Below are 12589 nucleotides of genomic sequence, written 5' to 3' on the forward strand. Positions count from 1 at the left end.
CCTGTGTTTCTAAGCTGGGGAGGAAGGAACATGAAGAGACTGATGCTGAGACACCCCCTGTAGTATTTTTATGTGACTGCTCTGCATTACTCATCTTCACGGTGAGAATTTTTGAGAGTTCGTTGTTAGTATTTCTGTTTTACAAGTAGTTGTCTGAGAAATCAAGATCATGACCAACTAGTTTTGTATCTCATACCTACAAGAATTTATGAGTATGATTCAAAAATGCATAATCTTCAGCGCTTTGTAGCTTGCTAGACTTAAAACTTTTAAGTTGTTAGTTAAAGTTGCAAATACAAAACTTGAAGCATTTCTATATTGTTATTTCAGCATTGTAATGTGGAGCCATAAAACCAGGATCTCATGTATTAAATTCTTAAAAGCAAAAATAAGGATCCCTTTCAGCATGCTGGAGGTGAGGCAGCAGCTGTTTCTCACAGACGTGGCAGGGGCTGGAGATAGAGGCAGAGGCATGCCACAGAACAGAAATACAGACTTGAAAATAAGGGGTCATGTGTCCATTCCATTCTTTGCGGTAGTTTAAGTATATCTTGATCACTTGTGATAGTTGCTCATCTAACCTGCTCTTAAAATCCCCTGCTCTGTTGAGCTCCTACAGCTCTCACAGTTCTCTTCCTAGGTAGATGTCCCTGAGAGACTGAAATGTTCCAGAAGAGGTGGTTGGGACAACTAGAAACCAGATGATTTAGTTGTAGAGGAAAGAACATCTATGGGGAGATGCTTCCAAAGATAATGCCAAATCGAACTGAATCATTTCAGTGTTAGGAACCTGTGTCATGTCTCTAGGCTGATTGATAACGACAAATTCCATTCTTTCATCTGCAGTTTTAACCTAATTTTTCAACTTAATAACTTTAAAATTTTCATGAGAAATATAAAGGAATGCTCTTTTTCTAATAACTTTTGTGTTGCTGAAGTTTGACATCTAATACATTTGTTTACCTGTGAGGTGCATGCTGAAGTAGTGTGAATGTAACTCTGGTTCTCATGATGACTGGAATATTCTCTTTTTCTCAACTGATGTATCTGAGGGTTCTTGACTCCTGAAAAATGCCCTTTCCCATATAGAAACAGAAAACAGAATTTTGCAAGACCAGAGGAGGCTAAAGCTAAATTCAACCACACTAAAACTTGAGCCTCCATAAGAATTAAATTTATTTGCAATGTTATCATTTTAGGGAATGTATACTCAGCAGACTTGGAAGCAATGTAATTAGCAGAAGGCATTGATGGTGATGTTTCGGCTTTAATAGCCAATGAAACCGTAATCTCTAACAGAGACTATGGTGGCCTTGCCATTCTTATGCTCTGTAAGCTTGCTGCACTGCATAAGTGAGATACAGTGGCTGAAGCAATGTTTAGTGTAATTTCTATTGCATGTAGGTGAAAAACACCTAACTCGGTAGTTTGTAAAGCAGATATGCATGAGGGCCTTCTAACACTATGTCTCTTCCTGAAGTGTTCTGACAAGAATTAGTTTTTCTAAAACCTACAGTGTGGCATAGGCTATTTATGTGTGTTAGTAGCTGTTTCACTACTTAATAGCCCTGATACATATGTGTTTATATAGGCATATGTTCAATATATATATTTATGGCATGAGGTAAGTGACTCTAAGCTGCTTATTTTTTGACTTATTGGAATATTAGATTTGTGCTGCTATATCTAGGAATGTACATTGCTGCTGCTCCACTGAATTCTAGAACTACAGCAAAAAGTATAAAGTATTGCTTAAATACTAGATGAGAAGCAGATTCCAACTTGAGGGAGAGGCTTCCGATTTCAAACAGATCTAAGTTCCAGATTCCCATCAGTTCTACATGTGGATTTCAGGTGTAGATTGCACTTACTGACTTCAGTGTTCTTCATGTCAAGGATTTCCACTAGCTTCCATGGACTGGAGCAGCTTTAGTCGTTTGTTGTCGTGAAACTAACCCATTCAAAAACAATATATAATGCAGATAATTTACTGACTGTAAGTCTGTGGACAGAGTCAGAACACTGGAAGAGACACTGGTCTATTAATCTTCCCACCTTTATTACTTATACAGCTTTCAGCATAATAATAATGCCTACTGTAATACTTCTTGGAAATAGCTTTTTCTTTGACTGTTTGACCATGGATCCTGAAGAGCAGGGTTCTTTAGAGTGTGTCAAGGAGTCTTCTCAGATTGGATACAGTGAATGTTCATTTAAGTATGCACGGTTTGCTTCCAAGGAAATAATGTACAGCATGCTTTTTAAGAATGTTGAAAAAATTCATCATTTGTTTCCATAATGTGGAATTGTGAAGTAAGTGTAATGCAGTACTGAAAGGAGTTAAAGGAGACCTCAGTCTTAGGCTGACTTCTCAGCTCCGTCAGTAATTCCAGTCTAGCATTCAGCAGGTGATTTTATGTACTTCTACCTGTTTTTCCTGTCCAGGTGGGTAAGGACTAATTTAAATTTTAGTGAGATGGTGCCTGACTTCACTGAGGTGGGAACTTTGAGATCTGCTCTCTTGCAGTAATCCATTACAAATGAGGCCATGTAGTTTTTATGAAACATTACATGTTTGAATCTGGTCGATGTGTCTGTGTTCTTGGGTGGCTCTAAAGGCTTGACATAGCCATTTTTCGTTTCTTTGCAGCCTGTCTCTGCAGCTTCTTATGCTTTCTTTTTTCCTTAGTGCTGTGATGTTACTGTAGTGCCATTAACATAGAAAATGAAAAAACAAACAAGTTGCCAAAAACTGTATCGCAGTTGGTGTTCAGAGCATTCTTTTACCATTTCAAAACACTGCTAACATAATATCTGTTTCATTATGTGTAAGTGTAAGTGCTGCTCACACAGATAATTTGGAATCTATAATTGAAACCATGCTATTTCAGCTCTCTCAATTAAAGATAGTCAAGACAGAAAAGCTGTTATGTACTTACCTGCTGGAGTTATATGTCATTCTGTGCCATCCTGTTATATTCATACGGTGCTGGAGTATATTTCAAAAGTACCTTGCCATTTATTGAAAATAGTATTACACATGAAAGAAACATGAGGTAAATACTGAGCTTTTAACAAATACTGTCAGGTTGTATCAGAGGTACCACTACCATCCAGTGTGTATTAATAGATTAATGATACCTTTAAATTTCTGTGATTGTTAACATATTTTCTGTGGTTTTCTGGTCTTTGTAGTGTCTGCTGTAATAATTTTAAAGTGGATTTCTCACCATGTTGTTTGGGAATATGGAACACACAATCCAACATGGCTATAAACTGTGGCTTGAATGCACTGCTAACTCTTCACTCGCTCCATGTTTAAAATATGTGTAGCCTCAGAACTGTCCTGTTCAGCTGAGAACAGAAGGGATTTGCACCATGTTTTAAAGGTTGACTATTTCATGGGCTGGAAGACAGAGCACTCAACCAGAAAGGTCTTGTATCTTGTCTTCAATAATGCATGCTGAAGAACCATCAAATGGTGGATTTTAACTAGCCACAGCACGAGGGAGAAAGACTTGTAGGTAGTCACTGCTTCTGGCAGAGAGAACTTAAAAGGCAGCACATTGAGTCGTACTCACTTTCTTTCAAGAGGGAGGGGACAAATGTCAGCGTACAGGCACTGTCCTCTAAATCCTTTTCTGTGCATTTCCTTTCCTCTGTCAACTCTCTTGTCTATGACCTGGAGTTTATTGGAATACTTTCCTATAAAAAATAATGCTAATGAAATTTTGACATCAGTGCATTTAGACTGAAGTTACCTCTTCAGTTCACCTTTCTGATGATTTTTTTTATACCCCGGTTGCATACAAGATGCAGCTGGAAAGAGTACAGGGACATTTGTATGTGCTTAGTTGCCTCTCTGTTGTTCCTATATTTGATCAGTAAAGAGCAATCATAGAATTAAAGGGTTGGAGGGATTAGATTGTAGGTGCTCCACAGAAAAAGGTTCATAACCTTCTTAATTCAAATACAGGGGACAAGTTCTTACGTACTGATGAATCAGCAGGCAAATTGCATCAGAATAAGCAAGGAAAGATACAATTTGATCTAAAAGGTGGCATTGCCACAGGTGTTCGTCTTGAATGAATAAACATGCCTGTATTAAAAGCAGTTATCTCATTTGATTTATATTTGCTTTTACTTTACAGGACCATGGGTCACTAGGAATAGCAGCATAGATAGTGGAGAAACAGAAGTTGGCCGCAGGGTCACGCAAGAAGTGCCCCCAGGAGTTTTCTGGCGCTCTCAGATCCATGTCAGCCAGCCACAGTTCCTGAAGTTCAACATATCCTTAGGCAAGGATGCCCTTTTTGGTGTTTATATAAGAAGAGGACTCCCACCATCACATGCCCAGGTACTTTATCAATGTATTTGCTGGCTTTAAATGTCAAAATGCGAAAGTTTAGAGCATCTATTTAAGATTTCAGTTGGAGTTTATGGAGCTCAAATTGAAGGATTCTCAATCCTGGGAATTGTTTAACTTGTGATAGTTGGCTGAACACCCTGGTATTAAGATTTCTAGGTTACTGCGTACCTCAACAGTACACCAATAAAAGTAGTAATCAATGATGTTTTTCTTGTCATTCAGATTTTTAAAATAACTTGCAGTTTGGCACTCAAGTTTTTAAATCTCTGACAAAATCTTGGCACCTGTTGGGATCAACCTATTCAGTTATACACCAGTCAGAAATGATGAGCAATGATGGTCAAGCTCACAATATCAAAGCACTGTTGCATGCACAGCTAGATGTGTTAACATATAATTTTCTGTCTTCATAGAAGTTTTAATCTCTACAGGCTGTTGGAATGGCATTTCTGGGATATGCAACAGACTTTGGCATCACTGCTACCCAGCCATACTAGCGAACGTAATGCAGTGGCCATGTGTTGAGACCTTTAATTGTACTACGTTTCCTGCAAGCACAGTATTTGGGTATAATACCTGACTCAGACATGGGACAAGTCTTGCAGTTGGGAAACCCAGTTCTTGATTTCTAACAAGCCTCAGAGATGAAGACTTAGTAACACGGCATTTTTACAGTGAGCATGAAGTACTTTGCTTATATGTAGCCTTTACTTAGAGGTTATAAGTAAAGACCATTTTGAAGTTAGTGAGGTCAACCTTAAGTATCTTTTTCTTCTGGGTTGTGCAGTGGGTGCTTTGATTTCTTTACTGTGAGAAGATATAGCCAAATTTTCTGTTAAAGAGAAATTTTTTATTATATTGAAAACTCATTAATGTGAATCGAAGGATTCCCATTTACTTATATTAGAACTGTAATGAAAAATAATATATTTGCAGTTACACACACTAAAAGGAAAAACCCTTCATCCTTTAGAGAGCAAGGGAAGCAGAAATAGCCACCAGCTTTTGGAAAGGACCCCTTCCTTCATGCATATCCTTGCTGCTAAAAATCAGTTCATTCTGAAATTACTACCTAAACTTAACATCCTTTCTTTAGTATATGATTTCCAAAAAGCAAATGTAGAACTCCATGATCCCTTTTGTGAAAGCCCCATTTAACATTTCGAGATGACTTGCCCTGATTTGCAAAGAACTGCTACTACGTTTTTTGGGGGGTTTGGTTGGTGTTTCTTTTTTCATTTGGCAAAGCAGACTGCAGTTACATAAATGGTTAAAATGCATGATTTAAGCTGAAAGCCCAGAGGCTTTAACATAATTGAGTTGCTACATATTGCCTGCAAGGAGCTATTAACCCTAAGTGAACTGAGTCCATGTGCATGCACAAACTCATGGTACAAACAGTGAATCAGTTAATTTTCTGGGGAAAACTACACTTACATCAACTGAATTTCGGATCCGCTTCCCAATGTGAGGCAAATTTATAGAATTGTCCTGCACTGCCTCTTGTTCCTTGATGTTTACTATTCCCTGTAGTCTGAATTGAGAACCAAAACCTTTAAACAGTTGGGAGGAAAGGAGAAAAGAGGTTTTCATGTGTTTATGACCTTTACATCCAAGAATTGGTGGACAAGGAGCTTTGACTATCCAAACTCCATCAACTTCCTCTAGTATGCTGTTTTAAAATGTTCTGTGAGTTAGGGAATGGATATATGCGACTGGTAAGAAGTAAGGACCAGCAGTTCACAACCCGAGGAGGGGATGGCAAGTGGGCAGGTTTCCATATAGCTAGAGGTTAGCATAGTTCTGTACAAAGAATAGATCAATTAGAGAAATTGTAGAGGGCTGTTGACTACTTTTCAGCCATTGCCAGACTTCCATGCAATGCAGAAGATACCCAGAGAGAATATCTTCCAGGGCAGGATCCTTTCTTAGGAATGTTTTGATTTTGGCTCTAATGCTTCAGTATGAAAAAAGCAGCAATTTAGTTGAGGAAAACAAACCAAAATATAAACCATGAAGTGAAAATGGCTTAGGGCAACCAAAGCTCCTGAGCAATCATCAAGGTTTGCTATAAATACAAGTTATTTATAATTGTCTAAGACACGATGGAGATATGCCTGTATTTTTTACATGAAATCCACCTGGATGTAACTGGTAGTACCAAATACTTTTTTTTAATTCAAGCTGAACTTTAATTTCTATTGCACTGTGATCAAATGTGTTTGCTCTAGGTTTTGTCATGATGTTCTTATCTGAGAAAGCTATGATCACGCAAAGTTTCTCTTCTTTCTCTCTCTCTACCTTACGTGGATAGGATATAAATTTTCTGACCTTTCTGTTAAATTAGATAATGAGAAATACCAACTGTGTTTCCCACTGAGCTGGATTCTCCTCAGAGAACCTGTTTTCCAGTCTTCAGAGGAAGCAATTCCAACCCTCTTCCATAACTGGAGTTAATAAAATCCACCAGCCTAATCTGCAGAAATACTTTCCCATATTCATGTAGGGTCCTGGTGCTTGTCAACAGGGTGGTACAGCAGAAGATTGCTTGGCATTTTTACCCAGCAATCAAAATTCAGCCAGGCTGCTACCAAGAGAAATAATTTTAGAGAAAGAAAGGCAAGCTGTTACAGACCTGAGACAGTGAAAAGAAGCCTTGTTCTGACAGAAAGGAGCAGAATGGGTTTGTATTAATGAAAATAGTCTGGAGCTGACACCAGATGATATTTTAAAATTGAAATTTAAAATCCTTGTTTTTGCAGGTTAGGGACATGAGCTGTAAAGCAGTGAACAACTACACTTGACAGTTCATCACTGATCAGTGCTGATATGTCAAGCCAAGTAAAATCCTTTGTGGGAGCGAGTCAATAATCAGCAAATTAGGTACATGATTAACCTGAGACAACAAGATGCGGTTCCTGTCTGAGAGCCCTGCTGAGATTTAACCTTCTCAGCATTACTGTTTAGCAAATATTCCAAATGCCTGGTTTAGTCAGTCAAACTGTAGCTGTAAACTTGTCTAGAAGGAGCCTTTTGTGCCATGTGCATAGGGAGTGGAGCTCTAGAGGAGAGGTAAAAATGCAGTTTTGAGTGGCAAGCAGACTAGAAACAGGAATGCATTGCTTTCAGGCAAAATTCTTGCAACCTGTGTAGTACTACATAGAAATAACAAAATACATACTGCAGGCTCGAACGATCAATAGGAAATTAGTAGAAGTCATATTAATAAAATTGATAATGTATAGAAAATGAACAGTAAATGTCAAATAATGCATGAAGCGACTCTACAGAGATTACAGCAATTATGGTGTTACTACACCTTGGTAGAACATTCCAAATGACGCATGAAATAAGGTAACCTTACAGAAGCATCACTGTAATGTCTGGAGAAGGCAGTGCATGGAGTTGTATTGTTTTCGTTTCCAGCAAAGTGTGTTATACTTAGAAATCTTTCATGTCAAAATGAAAACCGTTTTCATTTAGAGCAGGAAATGGTTTTATTTGACAAGAATAGCTGGGGAGCTTCAGTGTTACCTTGTTTTTTAGCGAGTGCTCAAATACATTTAGGTGCTCTGACCACCTTAACGTTACCTGATGGGAACCGGGCTGTTATTACTGACTGCTGCACGGCACTGGACTGGTGATGTTGTGTCACATTCAGATGCTGAAACAAATGGGTTGGCTGTCACTGCGGGTATCAGATGTTTCATGGGTGTATTTTAATGAATAATTACCAACTGGATTTTATGAAGAACAAATTTTTAAGTACTTTGCAAACAAGTTTCCCTGACATATGTTTTCTTGGCTGCTTGGGTCTTACAGGGCTTTGGCATAAAGACGAATGCTAGCCGCAACACCAAACATGTTTATTCCTTCCCCCCCCCATTTGAATATGCATCCATTATTAAGCCAAGAGCTCTCAGAAATCCTTCTTTTGGATTCCAAATACTGTTAGGGATTTTGTAGATCTATGCAAATATTTTCAGATCTAAGAAAAATACAAAGATTATGCAGGCTCTCTGCATTTTCAGTTTTGATCTCTGCAAGCTCTTTTTGCTTCACTGTGCTTTCACAACTAGTTCCCTTCCTGTATGCAACTGGGCTCAGTCCATCTGTGCTATATGGATGGCATTGTGCAGTCTAGTCATTACTGTGCATGTAAAACTCCAAAACTGTTTTGCTGACTCCTCATGGTTACTAGGAAAAAAATAGTCCTTATTAGCCTATGAATAAAATGTATGGGAGGATAGAAAGCACTGAGTGAAGAAATTATAAAAACAAATTGCCCAGAAAGAACTTGGTATGAGATTTAGGTTTGTAAATAAAAGTAGGCAGTAGTTTTGGTATGCTGTGTAGTCAAAACAAACAAACTCACTGAGAATGTGAATTTGGAATTTGTTTAGAGAAGTAGGCTGGCAAGTCCCTTGCTTCTGGAGCTTTAATCACAGTAAGCAGTCCCCCCTGCAAAACTGAACTCTGAAGATGTAGGCATTTGAGAGTTCTCGTGTGTTTTGTTTCTGAGCAGTTTTAGCCCGTTTTCTGTGACTTTTGGTATGAAGCCCTGAGACATAAATGATCATTAAAAAAACCCAAAAAAAGTCAGTGAAACTTCCAAATTACTTCAGAGGTTTACTTTGGTTTGACAGATGCATTCCCTGTTTCAGGTGATTTAGTTGTCTTTCCCTTAGCAGTTGTGTGTGTTAAATTAAAAATTCCACAGTTGCTTCTTAATGATCATGGAAGTACTTTCATTCTTTTCCTAGATGCGTCTTTTAATCTCTGCATATTTGTCAATAAGTAGCTTTAAAGCAGGAGTGATATCTTCAGCACATCGTTATATAAAAGTAATTAATCACGCAAGTGTGGTAAATCGGAAGATCAACTGGGCCTCAAGAAGTGAAGTGGTGATTCAACCAACCATGTGAAGAATCTGGTTATGGGTTCACAATACTGTCTCGGTGACCGTCCAGTCAGGGATTTTAGATTTTGGGGTACATATACCTAGTGCTTGCTGATACATTAAGATTTGTAACCCCCAGGGAACCATCTGCAGATAGATCATTTCCTTCTTTCTTCCTTGGTCCTGAGGAATCCAAAGAGGGATAAAAATGTATTGTTATATTCCGTATCAGTATGCACCGATACTTCACCATTTATAAAGACATTCAGGTTTAGGCATTTTGCTTTTGCCTGAGCATGTGATAGTTCTTCATAGTTTGATTAAAAAGGGGCAATGCCAGTCTTAACTTTACCAAAGTCGAAATTGAAGCCTTATGGGAAGTTGTGCCAAGGGACCTGCTCTCCCTAGGTCACACCCCATCCTTGTGAAAAGGGATTCTGCAGCTAAAACTGCTTCAAGCAGTTTCAGCCTGAATACTCTTCCCCTTCGATCTTGCCAACTGCTGAGCCTTCTCTACTATATGAGGTAGAATCAGCATCAAACAGAGGGGAGGCAGAGGAACCTGCCAGCACAAGCAGAGACAAACAGCATGTTGCCAGTGAGAAATGTCAGCTTTTATTGCTACTTCCTTAGTTGACCCTTTGTGAACAATTGTTCTGAAGAGCAAGATTTCTTTTTCCCAAGATGTTGCCCGAGCAATAACATTTCCCAAGGAGGTGATGAGTCTGTCCTTAACCTCTGACTGTTAGACAATAGGTTTTAGCAATATTTCCAAATGTCATTGATTTAAGAGATAGAGCTATGTGTTTGGCACCTCTGAAAGTTACTGACATGCCGGAATTCTCTACACCTCTGGTATGCAGGGGCTTAAATGTACTAATTTACCTGATTTACCTTCTCCTTCAAAAAATCCTGTGTGAAAAAAGGCTCAAGCAGATGGCAATCTGATATTAACAGTTTGGTGAAACTTTTTATTCCACTTCTTCCACTCTAAAAAAAAAAGAGTGGATAATGCGCTTACTGTGATGATAGCTTTCAACATTATCAGGGCTCAAATTCCTACCCTACGATGGCTGCATGTTGGTATCACAGTTTCACCCCTGTGACAGGAACGTAACAGTACTGCCATACTTTGCCCTGGGTCCTAAGGCTAAGTGTATCAAGGACCCTACACTGCTCGTCTATAATTGTTGCAAAATTTCAAATAGAAAGGTCAGCTTTTATACCCCAGTTTAGATAGATATGGCACTAAAGTGTTAAATCTGCCCATCTGTCTGTCTGTTCTACTAGAAGAGCGACTCTTCATTATTCTTTTGTTTACTGTGTATTATCTGCTAGGACTCCCTGTTAATGAGTGGAATACAGCATACCAGACAGCCCTCTCTGGCTGTTTGGTCTGTTTAGATTACAGTTTTCCATTCAAACGGAGAGCAAGTGAAGGTGTATGTTTTCTCAGAGCTGTCGCAAGCACAGGCTGTATGTGCTAGCGATAACGGAGGGAAATGCAGTGAAACTACTGGTAAGCAAGCACATATTGTTACTGTGCTGTATTGAACATACACATCTTTCTTTAGACATGTCTATCTATCTCTATCTACGCCTACATAGATAAATGTGTCTAAAACAAGATGTGTTTTCACAGGGGACTTGTTATACAACTATCAAAAGATTAGATATATTGGTTTTGTTGTTTCTTAAGGGCTTCCCTTAGATAGGGACTAGGGGAGCTAAGCTGAGCATAGCATCAGCTTGAGAGCTCCAGTACCACAGACATTAAAGACGGGGGGGAGGGGGGGGAAAGCCTATTAGGACAGCTAGCCCAGCTGCTTTGTTATGCAGAGATATTCCCTGTTGCAGATTAACCAATATTTCTTCCAGTCCTGTTTAATTGTGTGATGCAGTGGCATCTCCACTGGGAGGCTATTACTGAGCTTAATAGATGGGAAGCTTATCTGACATTCATCTTAAATTTCTTTCTTTCTTGTTTTAGTTTCATGCCATTAATGGTGCCATCCCTCTTATACTCTAAATAATCACTTGCTCTGTTTGATCCCTTTTCCAAAGATTAATGTAATGTTCTACCTTACTTGGAAACCATCCAACCAGAAATTCTCAGTTTTCCTTAATATGAGTTCAATTCCTTCAGCCACTTGATTTGTGTTATTCCTTTCCATGCTCCCTCTGGTTTTTGTGTCCTACTTGCTCCTGATTGTTCCACATACAAACTCAGGTAAGCAAGTCCTACTCTGTAATGTAAAACTTGTACCATGTATTTCTCTCAGATGCTGAGTTAGCTAACATTAGACAAACACATTTCCTGTTTGTGCTGTTCCTGTTTGTTTTCACCTTCAATTATATGTCTAAGACTTCTGTTCCTCTTGCAGCAAGAATTTACTGTAGGCGATTGCTTAGAAAGGGATGTCTCTCTCCTGGGTTTAAGGTTTCCAGCTTCGAAAGCTGTGTAGGAACCTAAAATTTGATGGGCCAAATCATTGATTTCAACTTCTTCCTCAAAACCCAGCCTGTCAAGAAACACCATTTGTACATTTGTTGATTACCTATGCAGATCAAAGATGCAGAATTCTATATCACTGTTTAAGAAAGGAGAAGAGTCACAGAATCTCTGTGTGTTCCATGGTTAATTAGTAAACATTAGTTTCACATTGACGTATCTTTCAGAAATATCATTTTATGACAAGGTAGTAAAGAAAACATAGTGTCAGATTTTGAGCTGAAATATCATTCTGTATTCAGGTTTGTTTGGGGGTTTGTTTGTTTGTGTTCTTTTTTTTTTTTTCCCCTCCTGTTTTTTCACCCTGCAGTATGATTTCATGGAACGCTTGGATGGGAAAGAGAAATGGAGTGTGGTGGAGTCCCCACGGGAACGACGGAGTATTCAGACCCTTGTTCAGAATGAGGCTGTGTTTGTTCAGTACTTGGATGTGGGTTTGTGGCACCTGGCATTTTACAATGATGGCAAGGACAAAGAAGTGGTCTCTTTCAGTACAGTTATTTTGGGTAGGTATCTTCACAAGGTCAACATTTTTCCTCTCTGTTTATACCTTTCCTTACTTAAAGTCATAATATTTTCTTGCAGCGTTCAGTATTCAGCCTGTTTATCCTTATGTTCTGCATTTTTTTTAATTCAACACTACTCTGTCAAAAGGTCCATAATGGAGTGTTGATTTTAAATTGCCGATTTCTGTTTTAAGACTTAAGCATTCCCACAGATCTTGAGTTTAGTTCTGGAAACCAAGATTCATAGAATCACAGAATGGTTTGGGTTGGAAGGGACCTTAAAGACCATCCAGTTCCAACCC

The 12589-nt window shown here is 38.7% G+C and overlaps 1 protein-coding gene across 1 annotated transcript in view; it reads left to right on the forward strand.

The window, feature by feature from the left end:
- Positions 1 to 4151: 4151 nt before the first annotated feature.
- LOC104517066 (teneurin-2-like) overlaps positions 4152 to 12589 on the forward strand; it is a gene marked incomplete at its 5' end in the record, with an annotated part of 37623 nt that continues 29185 nt past the window's right edge. Inside the window, 2 exons of the mRNA XM_010161615.1 lie at positions 4152 to 4357; positions 12092 to 12287. Coding sequence (XP_010159917.1) covers positions 4152 to 4357; positions 12092 to 12287 — 402 coding nt within the window. The remainder of the gene's footprint in view (positions 4358 to 12091; positions 12288 to 12589) is intronic.

The sequence above is a fragment of the Eurypyga helias genome, unplaced genomic scaffold (genome assembly GCF_000690775.1).
Source record: "Eurypyga helias isolate BGI_N326 unplaced genomic scaffold, ASM69077v1 scaffold35880, whole genome shotgun sequence".
Classification (NCBI taxonomy): Eukaryota; Metazoa; Chordata; class Aves; order Eurypygiformes; family Eurypygidae; genus Eurypyga; species Eurypyga helias.